The following is a 19,896-nucleotide window of genomic DNA, read 5'->3' as shown; positions in this document are numbered from 1 at the left end:
CAGAAGGCATAGGTCCCCTCCTCCTTGCCCAACAGCAATAGGGTTTCCCCTCTCCCTCTATGTCAGAGGGTGTAGTGGAGATGGGGCCTGAGTAAATCACCCCTCCTCCACTACCTGACAGGCACCTGGTTCAGCTCTCAGCACCTGCAGCAATGGCAGAGTCCTTCTCCCACTCCCTGACAGGCATGCAGTTCAGATCCCGGCTCCAGCAGCAATGGTAGAGTACCCCTCCTCCCCCCCCACCCTGGTGTATAGATTTAATGCAATTTAATGCAATTCTTCTAAGAATACCAATGACATTCTTCAAAATAACAGATAAAACACTCCTGAACTTCATTTGGAACAGTAAACACCTATGAATAGTTAACACTACCCTAAGGAAAAAGAAGATAGGAGGCATCACTTTCCTCAACTTTAAATTGTACTACAAATCAACAGTCATTAAAACAGCATGGTATTGGAATAAAGACAGACCCTCAGATCAATGGAATAGACTTGAGTCAGAGAATGATCATCATACAATCAACTAATGTTTGATAAAGTGTCAAGAAACGCAAACTGGAGCAAGGAAAGCCTCTTCAAAAAGTGATTTGGAACAACTTGTCAGCCACATGCAAAACAGCGAACTAACACCATGCAGAAAGGTCAAATAAACATGAATTAAAGACCCTGATATCAGATCCGAACCCCAGAACCATAGGTAAATAGAACACCTAGGTCCATGACATTGCAACCAAAGTCATCTTACCAGAACAATCAGTGCTGGTAGGGATGTTGGGAGAAAGAAACTCTCATTTACTACTGGTGGCAATGCTGTCTAGTCCTGCCATTATGGAAATCAAGATGGAGATTCCTCAAAAAACTGAAAATGGAGATCCCATATGATCCAGCTACACCACTCCTAGGGATATACCCTAGGAACACAAAAACACAATACCTTCTGCACATATATATTCATTGCAGTGCTATTCACAATAGCCAGAATCTGGGAACAACCCAGATGCCCAACAACAGATTAATGGCTAAAGAGACTGTGATACAGGTACACAATGAAATGCTATGCAGCTATCAGAAAAAATGAAGTCATGAACTTTTCCTATACATGGATGAATGGATGAGTGAAATAAGTCAGAGAGAGAGATAGACACAGAATAGTCTCACTTGTGGGTTTTAAGAAAAACAAAAGACATTATTGTAATAATTGTAGTAATACCCAGAAACAATAAAGATGAGGGCTGGAAGGACCAGCTCATGGTATGAAGTTTACCACAAAAAGTGGTGAGTATAGTTAAAAAAAGAACTACACTGACAACTATCATGACAATGGTAGTAGTGAGTGAGAGAAAGACAGGCAGTGCGTGGAGGAGGAGGGAGCTGGGGGACACTGGTAGTGGGAAAGTTACACTGGTGTTGGTGTTTTCTTTTTATAACTGAAACCCAACTACAAACATGTAAAATATGTTACATGTAAAACATGTAAAATAAAAAATATTATTTTAAAAATAAAATTTAACCTTAATAAATAAATAAATAAATAAATACAGTCTGCTCTACAATCTGACCCTCAGTAGCCATGGAGACCACTTTCCCCTAATGATGACAACTGCCCTGGCTCCAGCAGGAAACCAAGGACTAGCTTAAACAGGCTTAAACTGGGAGTAGTGTGGGAGTAGGAGTAGGGTGTTTAAGACTACAGCATCACCTCATTCCTAAACATTCCTAGGATGAAGCTTAGAAGCTGATAAGAAGTTTCTCTACCTCTCCAACTTTAAAGCTAATAGCCACCATTCAGGAGAAAGGTAAGAAATTAACTCACTTTTCTGCCCCTCAGACTTTCCCCAGCTAGTCATCAACCTCTTGTCCTTTCAGTGAAGAAACGGGATTGAGCACTGTATAGAGTGTAGCAGATCAGGTCATGCACGCAGTCAAACTGATACCCCATATGGCCAAGGCCTCTCCCCAGCCCCTCCAGGTGTGATACTTAAATGCTGAGCCAGGAGTAAGCTCTGAGCAGGGCCAAATATTGCTCAAAAACTAGAAAGAAAAAAAATGAAAAAAAAATAGATTGTGTGAAGTTATAAACGCTTTGAGTCAGTGATGAAGTAAGGCTCTGACTAGACTGGAAAATCAGGGCCAAAAAATAGCATAGCAGGGAGGATATTTTCCTTGCACACTGCCAACAGGGTTTGGTACCAGGCATCACATATACTCTCCAGAGCCTTCCAGAAGGAGTAAGCCCTGAGCACCAATGGCTGTAGCTCCCAAACAAACAAAAAAACCAACAAACTGAGCCATTTGATAATGGCTCACAAAATAGTGGGCAGATATAAGGAAAGCTTAAAAATGCATCATTATAATAAATCCATTGAAAATGGATCCAGACGAAGAGGGTGTCCTTAAACTTACAGCTTGTGTTTCCTTTATGTTAATTCTTATTCTTGGTCTTAAGTAATTTTTGTTTTTCTTTCTAGATTCAAATACACCTCTTTTGAAGATCATCACCGCCATCTGTCTCAAATAGAAGAATTGTATACAAATTAATGATGGGATACATGTGTCAACTGTGCTATAATGTTAATATGAAGTACTTAATCAACTGCAGCATGCAATAAATTTGTCTGGCTTCATAAAATTTTTATACCTTTATTGTAGCCTCTCTATAAGAGTTTCTGGATTCTTCCTGGGATTGTGAGGAACTCATTAATTCCAGTTGCCTTAACTCATCAATTTTAACTAAACCACGACGAGCAAATGTCTGTATAAAATTAAAATGCATTTAAATCAGAATAAGTGAGAATATAGTAATTAAAAATGAATCAAGACAGTATGTGGTATTCTCCCAGACATTTGATTTAATTGTCAAATTAAACCCTGTCTGATTTGACTCCTTATGACATGGAGGTTATTTCATCTATCATTTCTTATAAGCATCACTAAATAATGTAGATCTAAAATTAATAAACTGTAAGATTTCAGATTTATTAAATTTTTTTAAGAAAATTTTTTAGTAATAAAAGCTGTACACCTGGTTGAATTGTAGTTTCAGGTAAATTATCACTTCACTTCCCACACCTTTCACTTGCACACACATACTCCACACACGCACTTCATACACACACACACACACACACACACACACACTTTTCAGTGGTCTTTAAAATCCAAACTTCCTACCAAAACACACTGTATTGTTTATTCAACTGTTTACATTATCTGCTAAATTGTCAGGTCCTGAAAGTTTCTTATTTTTTCTGTTACAGTACTAAATATATGAGAAAAATCGTTAATATTTGATGAAAGAAAAACATCAGACTTATTTATTTAACTAGATCACTATTACTATAATTTTCTAGAGATAACAACTATGAATTTTATTTAGGCAATTTATTATATTAGTTATTTTTTGCCTATTAGCATATTTCTGCATTTATTTTTTTTAATTTTGTTGCATTTATTTATTTTTTATTTAAACACCTTGATTACATACATGATTGTGTTTGGGGTTCAGTCATGTAAAGAACACCACCCATCACCAGTGCAACATTCCCATCACCAATGTCCCAAGTCTCCCTCCTCCCCACCTACTCTGTTTAATAATTTATCGGTTTTTATTAAGGTTCTTCTAGAATATGACAGCAATTAATATAAAGGGGTAGAATTTCTAATAAGGAAGAGTTCTAACAGGAATCAAATAGTCCAAACTAAAAGATTATCCATTTTCCAATAATCTTAATAACTATAGAAATATGTCACTAGTAGTAATCAAATTAACTATACTAACATGGTTAACAGTGTCCAGAGTGTATCCTGCCTGTGTGTGTTTGTTTTTTAGTGAATTTCATGAGACAAGAGAGATAGCTCAACAAGATACAGCTTTCCATGCAGCAGGTCTATGTTCTATCCCTGTGCTACTTGTTCCCCTGAACACTACCAGGAGTGATCCCTGAGCACACAACTTAAAATGGTCCAAACCAAACAAAAAAATCCTTTCCCCAAAAAAAGAAGTCTTACAGGTCAGTGGGCAATCCCATTAAACTGTTCTATTGCCTGTGAACCATTCAACACTTCAGCAGAAGTGAAAACTAATATAAAGTATAAGGAAAACCTAAATATAAAAGAACCATTAACTGGCCTGATGGTTTATATGTGGTTGCAAACAAGGCACAAACAGAAATTTCTCTGTTGGGCACCCAACAAAATTGGTGTATAAGGTATATTCCAAACAACTGAATCCTCAGAATTAAGTCACATACCTCTCCATGAATGCTGGCTTGACAATCATAGTAGCACTGGCAGACCGCAGTGTAAAGAGTAGCTCTCCATGTCAAGTACCTGACAGACAGGAGTGGGACAGAGGATTCCATACAGATACTGGCCCACAGTAGATATTCTAAAGCCTGAGGGTACAATGGGGTTCATTTTACTTTTAAACTAATGACCATAACTTTGTTTAATATAATCAAAGTTGTGATTATGAATTGACTACTTAAATCAAAATAACATGTCAAGAAACAACAGGCATTTAAAAATAAAAAAAAATAACTGTAGAAAACTCTAAATATCACCATTTTATAACACAATGGGAGAACTGGGCCACACAATTGAGTTGGAAGGCAGGAAGATAGTTGTTAAAGGAAGAAAGATTGGGGCCCTTGGGGGAGGGACATGGATACACTAATGATGAGTGTGGTGTTGGCATTATGTGCATGAAAAACCACTATTTACAGTAATTGTAAATCACAAAACCTCAATCAGTAGAAAAGAAATAAACTCATTTTTAAAGTTAGCCATTGTAGACCTATTACACTAATAGTCCAGGGGGCTAGGGATGGAAGTCTGGGATGCGAGGGGGAGAGGAGAAGAACTCTAGTAGAGGGAAGTCAATACTGATGGTGGGAATGGCCCCAATTCACTGTCACTAAATACCTGAAATATTTGTAATTCGCTATGGCCTAAATAAGAAAAAATTAAGAAAATATGTATTCAGCTTTCAGGGAATAAAAATTCATATATATTTTAACATATAAATACATTATTTCATATCTTCCTTCAAAACACATATATCCTTATTGAATATTAGCCAGGTTGATCTATCAGAAGGTGACAGAATCTTGCTAAAATATCCAATTACAGGGCCAAAGTGATAGTACAGAGTAGGGTGGTAGAGTAGGGAGCTTGTGTTGAATGAGGCTGACCCAAGTTCTATCCCTGGCATCCCATATGGTCCCCTGGACATTGCCAAAACTGAATCTGAGCAAAGGGTCAATATTAAACACTGAGCACCATTGGGTTTGTCCCCAAAAACAAAAAACAAAAATAAATAAAAAGGAAGGAAGGAAGGAAGGAAGGAAGGAAGGAAGGAAGGAAGGAAGGAAGGAAGGAAGGAAGGAAGGAAGGAAGGAAGGAAGGAAGGAAGGAAGGAAGGAAGGAAGGAAGGAAGGAAAGAAAGAAAGGAAAGAAAGAAAGAAAGAAAGAAAGAAAGAAAGAAAGAAAGAAAGAAAGAAAGAAAGAAAGAAAGAAAGAAAGAAAGAAAGAAAGAAAGAAAGAAAGAAAGAAAGAAAGAAAGAAAGAAAGAAAGAAAGAAAGAAAGAAAGAAAGAAACAAAGAAACAAAGAAACAAAGAAACAAAGAAACAAAGAAACAAAGAAACAAAGAAACAAAGAAACAAAGAAAGAAAATAGTATCTCCAACTTACAAAAAGATAAAATGGCAAAGATAGAAAGGAGGAGAAGAGGCAGGCAGAAGAAAGGATGGGAGGGAATATAGGGATACTATTGGCAGGAAATGTGCACTGGTGAAGAGTGTTGTACATTGTATGACTGAAATTCAATCATAAACAACTTTGTATCTGGGGGTGGGAGGGGGGACAAAGCTTAGAGCAGAAATCAATGAAGTGGAAATCCAAAGAACAGTCTGAAAGATCAAGTAAAGCAAAAGTTGGTTCTTTAAATTGTACTCCAAAGCAATAATCATTAAAACAGCATGGTATTTGAATAAAGACAGACCCTTCAGATCAGTGGAATAGACTTGAGTATTCAGAGAATTATACCCAGACATACAATCAATTATCTTTGATAAAAGTGCAAGAAATGTAAAATAAAGCAAGGAACACCTCTTCAACAAGTGGTGCTGGGACAACTGGTCAGTCACATGCAAAACAGCAAACTCCATCTAACAATATGCATAAAGGTCAAATAAACATGGATTAAAGACTTTGATATCAGACCTGGAATCATAAGGTATATAGAACAACACGTAGGTAAAACAACTTCATGACATTAAGACAAAGGCATCTTCAAGGAAGAAAAAGCATTGTCCAAATTAGTCGAAGTGGAGATAAATAGATGGGACTATATTAAGCTGAGAAGCTTTGTACCTCAAAGGAAATAGTGATTAAGATATAAAGGCCACCACAGAATGGGAGAAACTATTCATCCAATACCCATCAGATAAGGGCTAATATCTAAGATATACAAGGTACTGACAGAACTTAACAGGACATAACTACACTAACAACTATCATGACAATGGCAGTGAATAAGAGAAATAGAATAGAAATAGAATAAAAATAAAATGCCTAGAGAAAGAGGGAGGCAGGCATTGATGGTGGGAATGTTGCAGTGATAAAGGGGGGTGTTTATTTTTATAACTGAAACCCAACTACAAACATGTTTGTAATCATATGCTTAAATAAAAATATTAATTTATAATAAAAGAGAGACCCAGGAGCCAGAGCAGTGGAGCAAGTGGTAAGACGTCTGTCTTGCCCATGCTAGCCTAGGACAGACTGCAGTTCGATCCTCCAGCGTCCCATATGACCCCCAAGTTACCCAAAAAGAAAAAGAAAAAGTGAGAGAGACCCAAACTATAACAAGCTATAACAAAATGGACCTCTTATACACTGATAGTCCTGGGGGCTAGGTGTGGAGGTATGAGATGCATGCGGGGAAGTATGGTGGAGCGAGTTTCACACTGGTGGTGAAAATAGCTCTAATTCATTGTTACTAAATGCCACAATGGTCTAAATAAAATATTTTAAATAAAGTCTTTTTATCCAAATAAATTTGACCTTCAGCACTTAAGAAAAGAAGAGAGGGGCCGGAGAGATAGCATGGAGGTAAGGTGTTTGCCTTTCATGCAGGAGGTCATCGGTTCGAATCCCGGCGTCCCATATGGTCCCCCGTGCCTGCCAGGAGCAATTTCTGAGCCTGGAGCCAGGAATAACCCCTGAGCACTGCCGGGTGTGACCCAAAAGCCACAAAAAAAAAAAAAAAGAAGAGAGGGGCTGGAGTGATGGTACAATAGGTAAGGCACCTATCTACTTTGTACACGGCTCACCCAGGTTCAATCCCTGGCATCCCATCTGGTCCCTCAAGCACCACCAGGAATTCCTGAGTATAGAGCTGAAAGCAACTCCTGATCACCTGGTTTTTCCCAAAACCAAAAATAAAGGGGAGGGGGTAATAGAAAAAATTGAGAAAATAGTTGGCTAGTAGTTAAACCTGCCTTGAAAAGATTATGAATGGATAAATAGTACAAGGGTTAAGTAAGGCATATCCAACCAACCCAGCTCAAACGCTGGCAGGCAGCACATCCAGAACATCACCATGTGCACAGCCCTGGAGGTCCTCACACTGCAGGATGGCATGTACCCATGTAGCTCAGCCAATAGCTAAAAGAAAATAAGGCTGAAAGGCCAAAATCCTCCTGTGTAGACAGTTCTGATTCCAGTATAAAAAAGACTGCTGGAAGTAGATAGGATTTGACATAGACTTGCAATGTTCTTTAATACCCAGAGGAATAAAAAGTCATCCCACTAAAATGTAAATTCACTCAGGAAAAGAACCTTGTCTGTATTATTCACTGACCTTAAAATTTCATCTGAGCTATAAAAGACATGCAAGAAGTGGTTGTTGATCAACAGGCTTTTGTTATTTAAGTTTCAGTGCTAAACATGAACTATATATCAAGTAATCATTGAACAAAAGGTTTTTTTAAAAAAGTCACTGATTTTAGCATCAACATATCAGTAGCCACACTGCCAATTAAGGAACAAGCTTCTTGACATGAAACCATCTGAACATGGGTAGCACTAGCTCAATTTGAGATGAAGTCCACTAATTATTATTACAGCCCTTAATTGTGCCCTGTGGAGTAATGAAAACCCATCCAAATCTCTCTGGCAAGTCATAGCTTTCCAAGAATCTGCAAACATCTATGCATCTTAAGTCTAGCCCCAAAATAAAAATTCTGAAGCACTTCTAGAACTCCCAGAACTGCCTTTCTCTTTTTCATCAATGGCTGGCTTTCAACAACTCCAATTCTGGTCTCCAATGTCTCTTTGGAATGATGAATAGACAACAGCAAAATGAAACTCTCAGTCTCTGGTTCTTGAAACAACAGCCCTATCTACAAAATTGGTCTGGATTGCTTTACTGTGGTTTCTGCTGCTGCTGCTGCTGCTGCTTGTGAAGCTAACCTTGCCTTACTGTGAAGTGAACTGGAATTAACAGTTGGGATAATTGCAATTTTGTCACATTCATGACACAAAAACCTTACTATGGATTTTTGCATTTGGACTGTTGAGACTGGAGTGGGAGACAGTGTGAGGGAAAGGGAATTATGGGATTAAACCAGGCATAAATGGTACCCAATTAAAATGGCATGCCTTTCGAAAAGTTCTCAGAATTTCTGGCATTAGACATTTCACATGTCAGGCTTCCTGATCCCTGCAGGAGACTGCCAAGCAAGACCCCAGTGAACTTAATCCCAACAATGTTCGTCAGCCAGGAAACAGAGAACCAGGGAGGAGCACATGCATCTCCTAGTCCATGAACCCCACCACAACACGCAGTAAAAGCCATGCTACAAGCGTGTAAATGGGAAAACAAAGCAGGACAACAGCATGCATAGAGAATGAAGATGGCAGCTCTGATGACCCAAAAAAGTACCAATCACATAATTAACCTCTCACACAAGGAGTTTAGAGTAGTAATATAGAGGATGCTCATAGAACTAAAAGAAAGATCAAGCTGAAGAGAACACAAAGAAAGAAATCAGAAAACTCCAAACTCAAACAACAGAACTGAAAAACTCAGATGAAATTAAAAACTCAATGGAAAGCCTCTCTAACAGAGTAACAGCAGCCAAGAACAGAATCAGCAAGCTGGAAGATCAGATGCAGAACAACTCCATACAGCAGAAGAGACTGAAAAAGAACCTTAAAGCAAATGATCAGACAATGGAAAAAATACTCAATGGATGTGAGCAGATAAAAATAGAAGTCCTTGGCAAATTCAACGTAAACAGCTTAAGAATCATCGAAGTCACAGAGACCCATGAAGAAAATTCCCAGGAAGAATCAATAGTCAAGGACATCATTACAGAGAAACTCCCAGAGCTAAAAACAACATGCAACCAAATCCTGTATGCCCAAAGAGTACCAGCTAAAAGAGACACGAAGAAAAGCACCCCAAGACACATCCTAGTCACAATGACAAATCCACAGATAGGGATATAATAATGAAGGCAGCAAGATCAAAAAGGGAAATTGCATTCAAAGGAGCATCCTTAAGATTTACAGGGCCCAGAGAGATAGCACAGTGGTGTTTGCCTTGAAAGCAGCCGATCCAGGACCAAAGGTGGTTAGTTTGAATCCCGGTGTCCCATAGGATCCCCCGTGCCTGCCAAGAGCTATGTCTTTTTTTTTTTTTTTTTTTTGGTTTTGGTTTTGGTTTTGGGCCACACCCATTTGACGCTCAGGGGTTACTCCTGGCTATGCGCTCAGAAATTGCCTCTGGCTTGGGGTGGGGGGATATGGGAAGCCAGGGGATCTAACCGTGGTCCATCCTACGATAGCGCTTGCAAGGAAGACACCTTACCTCCAGTGTGGCCCAAAAACCAAAAAAAAAAAAAAAAAATTTACAGTTGACCTGTCACAAGAAACCCTCAAGGCCAGAAGGCAGTGGTGGGACATAGTGACAAAACTCAACTAAATGAATGCTTGCCTAGAATAGAGCACCCAGCCAGACTCACTTTCAGGTTTGAAGGAAGTATACATAGTTTCACAGATAAAAAGCAGCTCAGAAACTTTACAGACTCAAAACAAGCCTTAAAAGAAAAATTGAAAATTCTACTCTAAGACAAGACAGATCAACAGACACAACAAACTTCTACACAAAGATGACACCAAATCCCATGACAATTATCTCTCTCAAGGTCAATGGACTAAATGCACCAATTAAGAGACACAGAGTGGCTAAATGGTTCAAAAAGCTGAAGCCAACATTCTGTTGCCTACAAGAAACACCTAGTCAGAACAAGCATAGACTCAAAATTAAAGGCTGGAGAAAAATCATCCAAGCAAAAACCTCCCTTAAAAAGCTGGAGTGGGGGCTGGAGAGATAGCATGGAGGTAAGGCGTTTGCCTTTCATGCAGAAGGTCAGTGGTTAAAGTCCCGACATCCCATATGGTCCCCCGTGCCTGCCAAAGGCGATTTCTTACCTTAGAGCCAGGGGTCTCAAACTCAATTTACCTGGGGGCTGCAGGAGGCAAAGTCGGGGTGAGGCAGGGCCACATAAGGGATTTTGCTTATCAAATATTCGCAATAAAAAAATCACATTAGTAAGAAAAAATCGCAAAAAAATCGCATTAAACATTTGCATACCCCAAACGGAACTGCTCGGGGTATATTTAATGCGATTTTTTCCCTTACTAATGCGATTTTTATTGAGATTATTCAGTAAGCGAATAATCGTGAATACTGTGATAATTGAACCCCGGCCGCGGGCCACAAAATGTTGAACGGAGGGCCGCAAAAGGCCCGCGGGCCGCGAGTTTGAGACCCCTGCCCTGAGCACTGCCGGGTGTGACCCAAAAACCAAAAAAAAAAAAAAAAAAAAGCTGGAGTGGTCATATTAAAAACAGATCACAAAAACTTTAGAGTCAGAAAGTTATAAGGGACAAAGATGATCATTTTGTACTAATCAAAGGATATGTACAGCAGAAAGAAATCAATCTCCTAAACATATACGCAAGTAATAAGGGACCAGCAAAATAGTTAATATAATTGTTGACAAACCTGAAAGAAGACATAATAGCAACATAATAATAATGGGAGACCTCAACACTGCCCTGTCACCCCTTTGATGGGTCTATCAGGCTGAAACCCAACAAGAATATACTAGCTCTGAAAAGAGAAATGGAAGAAAGTGGACTAGTAGATATATATAGGGTACTCCACACATGCTGGCCCATAAAACATATTTCCATAAAATCAAGAGGATAGAAATTGTACAGACTACCTTCTCAGATCACAGGCACTAATATCAAAAGTAAACTACAAAGGGTCACAGAGGAAAACTTTAACACCTGGAAATTAAACAGCACACTGCTGAATAACCAGTGGGTCAGAGATGAAATCAAAGAAAAATAAAAACATTTATGAAAACAAATGACAATGAAGACACAAACTATCAAAATTTGTGGGACACAGCATAAGTGGTACTAAGAAGAAAATTTATAGCTTTGCAAGCACACATCATAAAGGAAGAAGGGTCCTACATTAATAGTTTAATTCCACAGCTTTTAAAATTAGAAAATGATCAATAAGAGGAGCCCAAAAATAGGTAGGCAGAAAGAAGTAATAAAGCTTAAAACATAAATTAATGAAGTACAAATCGAAAAAAAAATCAAAAGATCAACAAAAGCAAAAGTTGGTTCTTTAAAAAACTAAACAAAATGATAAACCACTAGCAAAACTCACAAAGAAACAGAGAGAGAGAGAGAGAAAAACTTAATAAATCTGATTGGGGGGCTGGAGAGATAGCATGGAGGTTAAGGCATTTGCCTTGCATGCAAAGCACAGTGGTTTGAATCCCGGCATCCCATGTGGACCCCCGAGCATGCTAGGAGCAATTTCTGAGTGTAGAGTCAGGAGTGACCCCTGAGAATGCTGGGTGTGACCCAAAAACAAAAAATAAAAAAAAAATTGGATTAGAAATGAAAAGGGTGAGATCACTACAGATACTGCAAAGATTCAAAAGGTAATCAGAGACTACTTTGAGAAACTCTATGCCACGAAACATAAGAACCTGGAAGAAATGGATAAATTCTTGGATTCCTACAATCTTCCACAGTTAAAGGATTCTAGCATAACTAAACAGACCCATCACTCCCATCACTACTGAGGAAATTAAAAGAGTAATCAAAAGTCTTCCCAAAAACAAAAGCCCAGGCCTAGATGGATTCACTAACGAATTCTTTCAAACTTCTAGAGGAACTACTCCCAAAACTTTTCAGGTTCTTTAGTGAAATTGTAAAATCAGGAACACTCCCAAATAGTTTCTATGAAGCTAACATCACCCTGATACCAAAATCAAACAGAGATGTTGCAAGAAAAGAAAACTACAGACCAATATCCCTGTTGAACACAAATGCAAAGATCCTCAATAAAATTCTGGATAATAGGATATAATACCTCATCAAGATGATCATACACCATTACCAAGTAGGATTCATTGCAGGAATCAAAGATGATTTAACATACATAAATAAATCAACATAATACACCATATCAACCAAAAGAAAAATAAAAACCATATGATTGTATCAATAGATGCAGAGAAAGCATTTGCAATGGTCCAACACCCATTCTTGATTAAAAAACTCTCATCTAGATGTGAATGGTAGAAACTTCTCAATATAGTCAAGGCCATCTACCACAAGCCAATGGCAAATATTATTCTCAATGGGAAAATTAAAAGCCTTTCCTCTAAAATCTGGTTCAAGACAAGGCTGCCCTCTCTTACCACTCCTTTTCAAAATAATGCTGAAAGTTCTTGCCACAGGGATTAGGCAAGAAGAAGGTATCAAGGAAATCCAAATAGGAAAAGAAGTCAAGTTCTCACTGTTTGCAGATGACATGATACTATATTTAGAAAACCCTAAAGACTCTACCAAAAAGCTTCTAAAAACAATAGATTCATATAGAAAAGTGGCAGGCTACAAAATTAACATGCAGAAATCAATGGCCTTCTTATACATCAATAATAATAAAGAAATGGACATTAAAAATACAACCCCATAAAAAATACAACCCCACACGGGGCCAGAGAGATAGCATGGAGGTAAGGCACTTGCCTTTCATGCAGAAGGACGGTGGTTCGAATCCTGGCATCCCATATGGTCCCGCATGCCTGCCAGAAGCGATTTCTGAGCGTAGAGCCAGGAGTATTCCCTGAGCGCTGCCGGGTGTGACCCAAACCCCCCCCCCCAAAAAAAAAACAATCCCATTGACATTAGTGTCACAAACTCAAATATCTTGGAGTCAATTTAACTAAACATGTGAAGGACCTATACAAAGAAAACTACAAAACCGTGCTTCAAGAAATAAAAGAGGACAAAGGAAATGGAGACACATACCCTGCTCATGGATTGGCAGGATTAACATCATTAAAATGGCAATACTCCCCAAAACATTGTACAGATTTAATGCAATCCCTGTAAGGATACCCATGACATTCTTCAAAGAAGTGGATCAAGCACTTCTGAAATTCATTTGGAACAATAGACACCCACGAATAGCTAGAGCAAACCTTGGGAAAAGGAGAATGGGAGGCATCACTTTCCCAAACTTTTAGTTGTATTACAAAGCTGTAGTCATTAAAACAGCATGGTGCTGGAATAAAGACAGACCTTCAGATCAGTAGAATAGACTTGAGTATTCAGAGAATGTGCCCCAGATATATAATCAATTAATCTTCAATCAAGGGGCAAGAAATGGAAAATGGAGCAAGGAAAGCCTCTTCACCAAGTGGTGTTGGAGCAACTGATCGGCCACTTGCAAAAATGCAAAATCAAACCTCCATCTAACACCATGCACAAAGGTCAAATTCAAATGGATTAAGGGTCTGGATATCAGACCTGAAACCATAAGGTATATTGAACAACATGTAGGTAAAACACTCCATGACTTTGAGACTAAAGGCATCTTCAAAGTGGAAATAGCACGCTCCATACAAGTGGAAACAGAGATAAACAGATGGGACTATATTAAATTGAGAAGCTTCTGCACCTCAAAGGAAATAGTGAGTAGGATACAAAGGCTACTCACAGAATGGGAGAAACTATTCACCTAAAACCCATCAGACAAGGCACTAATATCCAAGATATACAAGTTACTGGCAGAACTTAAGAAGAAAAAAAAATCAAATCCTACCAAAAAATGGGGAGAATAAATGAACAAATAATTTCTCAAAGAAGAAATACAAATGTCCAAAAGGCACATGAAAAAATGTTCCACATCACTAATTATCAGAGAGATGTAAATCAAAACAAAAATGAGGTACCATTTCACACCACAGAGACTGCCACACATCAAGAATAACATATTCTGGCAGGGATGTGGGGAGAAAGGAACTCTTGTTAACTGCTGGTGTGAATGCCATCTAGTCCAGCTTTATGGAAAACAATATGGAGATTCCTCAAAAAACTGGAAATGGAGCTCCCATATGATCCAGCTATACCACTCATAGGGATATACTTTAGAAATACAAAAATGCAATACAAAAACCCCTTCCCCACACCTATATTTATCACAGCACTATTTACAATATCCAGACTCTGAAAACAACCAACTTGCCCTTCAACAGATGCATGGCTAAAGAAATTGTGGTACATATACACAATGGAATATTATGCAGCTGGCAGTAGAGATGAAGTCATGAAATTTTCCTACACGTGAATGTACATGGAATCTATTATGCTGAGTGAAGAAAGAGATAGACACAGAATAGTCTCACTCATATATGATTTAAAAAAAAATTAAAGGCAGTATTGTAATATGCCCAGAGATGAAGATGGAAGGACCAGCTCATGATATGAAGCTCACTTCAAGGAGGCATGAGTGCAGTTAGTACACTAACAACAACCATAACAATGTTAATAAGTGAGAGAAGTAGAATGCCTGTCTTGAATACAGTCAGGGGGTGTGGGAGGATGAAGATGGGGTGCATTGGGGTGGGAATGTTGCACTGGTGAAGGGGGTGGTATTTTTTTGTGACTGAAACCCAACAACAATCATGTTTGTAATCACAGTGTTTAAATAAAAATATTTTTTTAAAGTTTGAACTTTATATTTAATTTGATATTTCTTTCTGTGTTGATGTGTTGTTTCAATTACCTTTTTCATGTCCTCTCTCAAACTGAGGTTGAAAGAGTCTAGAAGGACTCTGCCCATTCTCAGCTTATATGTTTTTTTCTCTATTTTTCACACAATTCTATTGCTTTTCTTTCCTTCAAACAAAACCACATAACTCGAATTATCGAGCTCCACCTCTCAAATAGAGGGGGAAACAAGGGAGGGTACCAGGACTAAATAGATATATGATCACTAATAATAAGCTAGACAAAGAGGGGACCACCTACTCTAGCAGCCTGGGGGGTGATGGTGGGGATATGGGTTGCAGAAAAGGGAATGAAGATGAGGGGAGAACAAATTTGGTGATGGGTATTCCCCTGATTCAATGTTAATATGTACCTAAAATACTACTGTGAAAGATATGTAATCCAATATGATCAAAATAAAAATTTAAAAAAAAAGTTGTCACTTTAGGTCTCTGAGGGGCTAGAGATGTGTTTTAGTGAATAGGAAATTTACCTTGCATGCAGCCAACTTGGATTCAATGCCCAGAACCTTATATGGTTCCCCAAGTCCCACCAGGTGTAACCCCTTAGCAAGAGCCAGAAATAAGCCCTGAGCATAACCAAGTGTAACCCCAAAATCAAAAAGAAAAAGAAAAGGAAATATCTCTGAAGAGACTATGCTAGAAAATGAGCTAAAGGTGATGTAAAATATGGCATGGTCACTTTTTAGTTAAGAATTTCTGACATGCCAGTTCTTCTGTGTCTCTTCAGCTGGTATGTTGGGGGCTCTGGGCAGGACAGCTAGCCATAGGCCCCCTGGGCTGACCACTTAGTCCAGGGGACTGAGATCCCCCACCCCAGACACCCCATTCAGGATTTCTCTTCTTACTATTATTCATTTTCAAAAGCGTGTGGGCGCAAATATATACTTTTTAACAACACCCAAATATATTCTTAATTCTCAACTGTTTTAGGAAAAACAATGGAATTCCCTAGATTTGGAGGATAATATTCAAATAGGTCTCTAAAATCAGTGTATATGTAGGCGTGACTTCCTATACAGTGGTACTCTCTGACTACCAAGTCTAATTCATAAACAATTCATCTAAACAATGTATATGACCCCTCTGATATATTTCCCCTCCTCCACACAGAGCCCCTTCTACTCCCTCATATCCCAATCCAGATTCATTATCTTCTCCTTAATTAACCCTCTTTATGCTCAGTTCTTTAATTTGTTAGGCACCAAGACCGACCTCCTTCCCCAACAGATTCTGCCCTTTTGCACACCCCTACAAAGCTCATTATTACTCCTTAACTCTCCCATCCCCAACCATCAGCACCTCACATTTACCCTTTTTAACTTCAGTACTACACAGTACTAATCACAGACCAAAGTCGTGCATTGGATTTAACAACCCCAAACTATTTCAAAAGACATAAAATGGACACATATGTCTTTTGAATATTTTATGTGTATTTTCTTTAACAGCTACAACTCTTTCTAAATATTTTTTTACCGTGATGATTCTATTCACTGTTTATCTTGTCTTCTCTTTGTGAGCTGTTCAATAAGGAATTTTGGTGAAACTGTCCCTCAGTTTAATGCTTATGATTGAACCGTGTCATGGGGATTGTTGGATTTGTTCTTATGGCCCCCATATGCGCTAATAACGCCACGTGGCATTGTTCCTTGTTTGCATAGGCACATTAAAATGGGAAAATACTATACATACAAATAAGTTCTTATCTATTAGAGATTGGAACACACAAATCTCGTAGTGCAATGGGGCCTTACATCCTGAACATTGATATAATGACCTGGCACAGGCCTCAGAGGAACGGGCATCCTCCATTCACCCCTGAACCAGGGAAGGTATCTACGAAACATCCAAGGTTTTTTATACCAAAACCTGGAAGCAATTCTCTACCAGGAAGACACTACCACGGCTCTGGCATCGACCTGCTCAAAAGAGACTTCTCTTAACACTAAGAAGACTTGACAACAACAATGACCTGCTTACAGGACAGGGTTCTCTGCATTGCCCTTTAATTGTGAGGTGAAATGAGAAGACACTCTGCACCATCCTGACTGCAGTATAGGATATGCAGATTTCAGGATCTTTAATACATAAACATGATATCAACAACAGAGACTGTGTGAAAAATAAAAGTATATTGGCACTACAAACAATGACCTGGATTGGACAAACTAGTTTGCCTGGAGCCTAGAGTTGGTCTTATGCCAGGAAACTTCAGGGGTAGGGTCTCCTTATATTTAGGCCAAAGCTTTTCCATTTCATGTCCCTCACATTTTGGTGGGCCTATGAAAACAATAATTTCCACTTTAACACCATTTTTATTGTGCTCCTTTGACTCTAATCCTTAAGAGAAACAAACCACTTAAATTTTTGAGGTTAACTTAAACTAATATGCATGTGCATGGAAATGTGAAAAAGTACTTTGCCTTCAATGTTTAAGGAGTTACATAAGTGTTATGTCTTTAGATTGCTTTGTGTGCTGCAAGAAATATTATGTACTACAATCTGGGGACTTGAGGGACAAAGCAATTGTACATAGGTTCTGTTTTATTTTTCTTAATGTTCTTTGGCTGAAAGTTCAAAGTTAAGATATCAGCAATAGGACTACTGAGAATTCTGTTTATGGGTGCTTGTCCTTCCACTGTAACTTTACCTTGTCCTCTTTTCTTTGCATCTTTGTTCTCATAATTAAAAATAAAAATTAATAAAAAAAAGAAAAGAAAAAAGATTACTGTTGGCTGTGGAATTTTTTTAAATATTTTTTTATTATTTTTAATTATGAGAACAAAGATGCAAAGAAAGAGGACAGGGTAGAGTTACAGTGGAAGGACAATCACCCATAACATAATTCTCAGAAGAATTCCCCTTGCTGATATCTTAACTTTGAACTTTCAGCCAAAGACCATTAAGATAAATAAAACAGAATCCATATACAATTACTTTGTCCCTCAAGTCCCCAGATTGTAACACATTATAATATTTCTTAACAGCACACAAGGCAATCTAAAGCCATAAAACTTACATAACTCCTTAAACATTAGAAGCATAGTATTTTTTACATTTCCATGTACATGCATATTAGCTTAAGTTAACCTCAAATTTTAAGTGGTTTTTTTTTTTTTAAGGATTAGAGTCAAAGGAGCACAGTAAAAATGGTGTTAGAGTGGCAATTGTTGTTTGCATAGGCCCACCAAAATATGAGGGGCATGGAAAGAAATAACCTTGGCCTAAATACAAAGAGACCCTACCCCTGAAGTTTTCTGGCATAAGACCAACTCTAGGCTCAGGCAAGTTAGATCATCCAATCTAAGATATTGTCCGTAGTGCCAACACACTTTTCACACAGTCTCTGTTGTTGGTATCATGTTTCTGTATTAAATATCCTGGAATCTGCATATCCTACATTGAAGTCAGGATGTGGAGCGTCCTCTCGTTTCACCTCACCATTAAAGGGCAATGCAGGAAGCCCTGTCCTGTAAGTAGGTCATTGTTGTTAAGTCTCCTCAGTGTTAAGGGGAGTCTCTTTTGAGCAAATCGACGTCTGAGGAGTGGTAGGGTCTTCCGTGGTAGAGGATTGCTTCCAGGTGATGTTAAAGACAAACCTGGATGTTTCGTGGATGGCTTCCCTGGTTCAGGGATGAATGGAAAATGCCCTTTCTTCTGAGGCCTGTGCCGGGTCATTATGTCAATGTTCAGGGTGTAAGGTCCCTTTGCACTACAAGATTTGTGTATTCCAATCTCTATTAAATAGGATCTTATTTGTATATATAGTATTTTCCCATTTTAATGTGCCTATGCAAAAAAAGGAGCAATGCCACGTGGCATTATTGGTGCATATGGGGGCCATAAGAACAAGTCCAACAATCCCCATGATATGGTTCAATCATAAGGATAAAACTGGGGGACTCTTTCACCAAAATTCCTTGTTGATCAGCTCATAAAGAGAAGATAAAAAGTGGTTAGAATCGTCATTGTATAAGAGAATATTTAGTAAGATTTATAGTTGTCAGAGAAAAAAATATTCTAAAGAAATATGTGTCCATTTTATGTCTTTTGAAACAGTTTAGGGTTGTTACACACAATACACGGCTTTAGTCTGTGATTAGGATTGTGCAATATTTAAGTTAAAAAGAGTAATGTGGGTTAGTGATGTTTGGGGGATGAGAGAGTTAAGGAGTAAAAATGAGCTTTGTAGTGGTGTGGGAAAGGGCAGAATACAAAATGGACATTCTGGATACGCAAAACATAACATAAAGATAAGGAATACTCTTAATACATACAGTGCACACGGAGGCGCTAGCCCCCGCGCGGTTTTCCATATGCAGAGTGGTCAGAAATTGCCAGTGGCAAACTTAGCGCAACCAAGCAAATCTCAGCACACCCAAGTTAGGACCAACCATTTCTGGTCGGTTGGGCTGCCACCCCAGAAGGCCTGGAGGCCCAGGGCAGAAGAGGGAAAAGCTGGGGGCCTATCAAGGCTCCCAGCGCACCCAAGTTAGGGAGAAGGCCTTGTACACGGGGTCTCCCACAACCCCATGCCGGCTAGAGCTAGCCTCCAGCTCAAGAGAGGATCAAGAGAGAGCCAGGAGCCAGGCTCTGCCCACCCTACAACCTGTGCCCTTCTGACCCTAGAGCTGAGGAAAGGGCGGGGAAAGCTTGGGACCCCATCCAGGAGGGACCCCCCCCACACACACACACACACCTTGTCTG

The 19,896-nt window shown here is 38.8% G+C and overlaps 1 protein-coding gene across 1 annotated transcript in view; it reads right to left on the bottom strand.

Annotated features, from left to right (window-relative positions):
* The window catches only part of CFAP54 (cilia and flagella associated protein 54), a 443,326-nt gene that overhangs the window by 366,452 nt on the left and 56,978 nt on the right, over positions 1 to 19,896 (bottom strand). Inside the window, exons 6-8 of the mRNA XM_049782938.1 lie at positions 4,254 to 4,397; positions 2,642 to 2,755; positions 2,407 to 2,508 (exon numbers count right to left, since the gene is read on the bottom strand). Coding sequence (XP_049638895.1) covers positions 2,407 to 2,508; positions 2,642 to 2,755; positions 4,254 to 4,397 — 360 coding nt within the window. The remainder of the gene's footprint in view (positions 1 to 2,406; positions 2,509 to 2,641; positions 2,756 to 4,253; positions 4,398 to 19,896) is intronic.

This window comes from Suncus etruscus, chromosome 11 (assembly GCF_024139225.1).
Source record: "Suncus etruscus isolate mSunEtr1 chromosome 11, mSunEtr1.pri.cur, whole genome shotgun sequence".
NCBI classification, from domain to species: domain Eukaryota; kingdom Metazoa; phylum Chordata; class Mammalia; order Eulipotyphla; family Soricidae; genus Suncus; species Suncus etruscus.
This window is presented reverse-complemented; position numbering and strand designations above follow the sequence as displayed.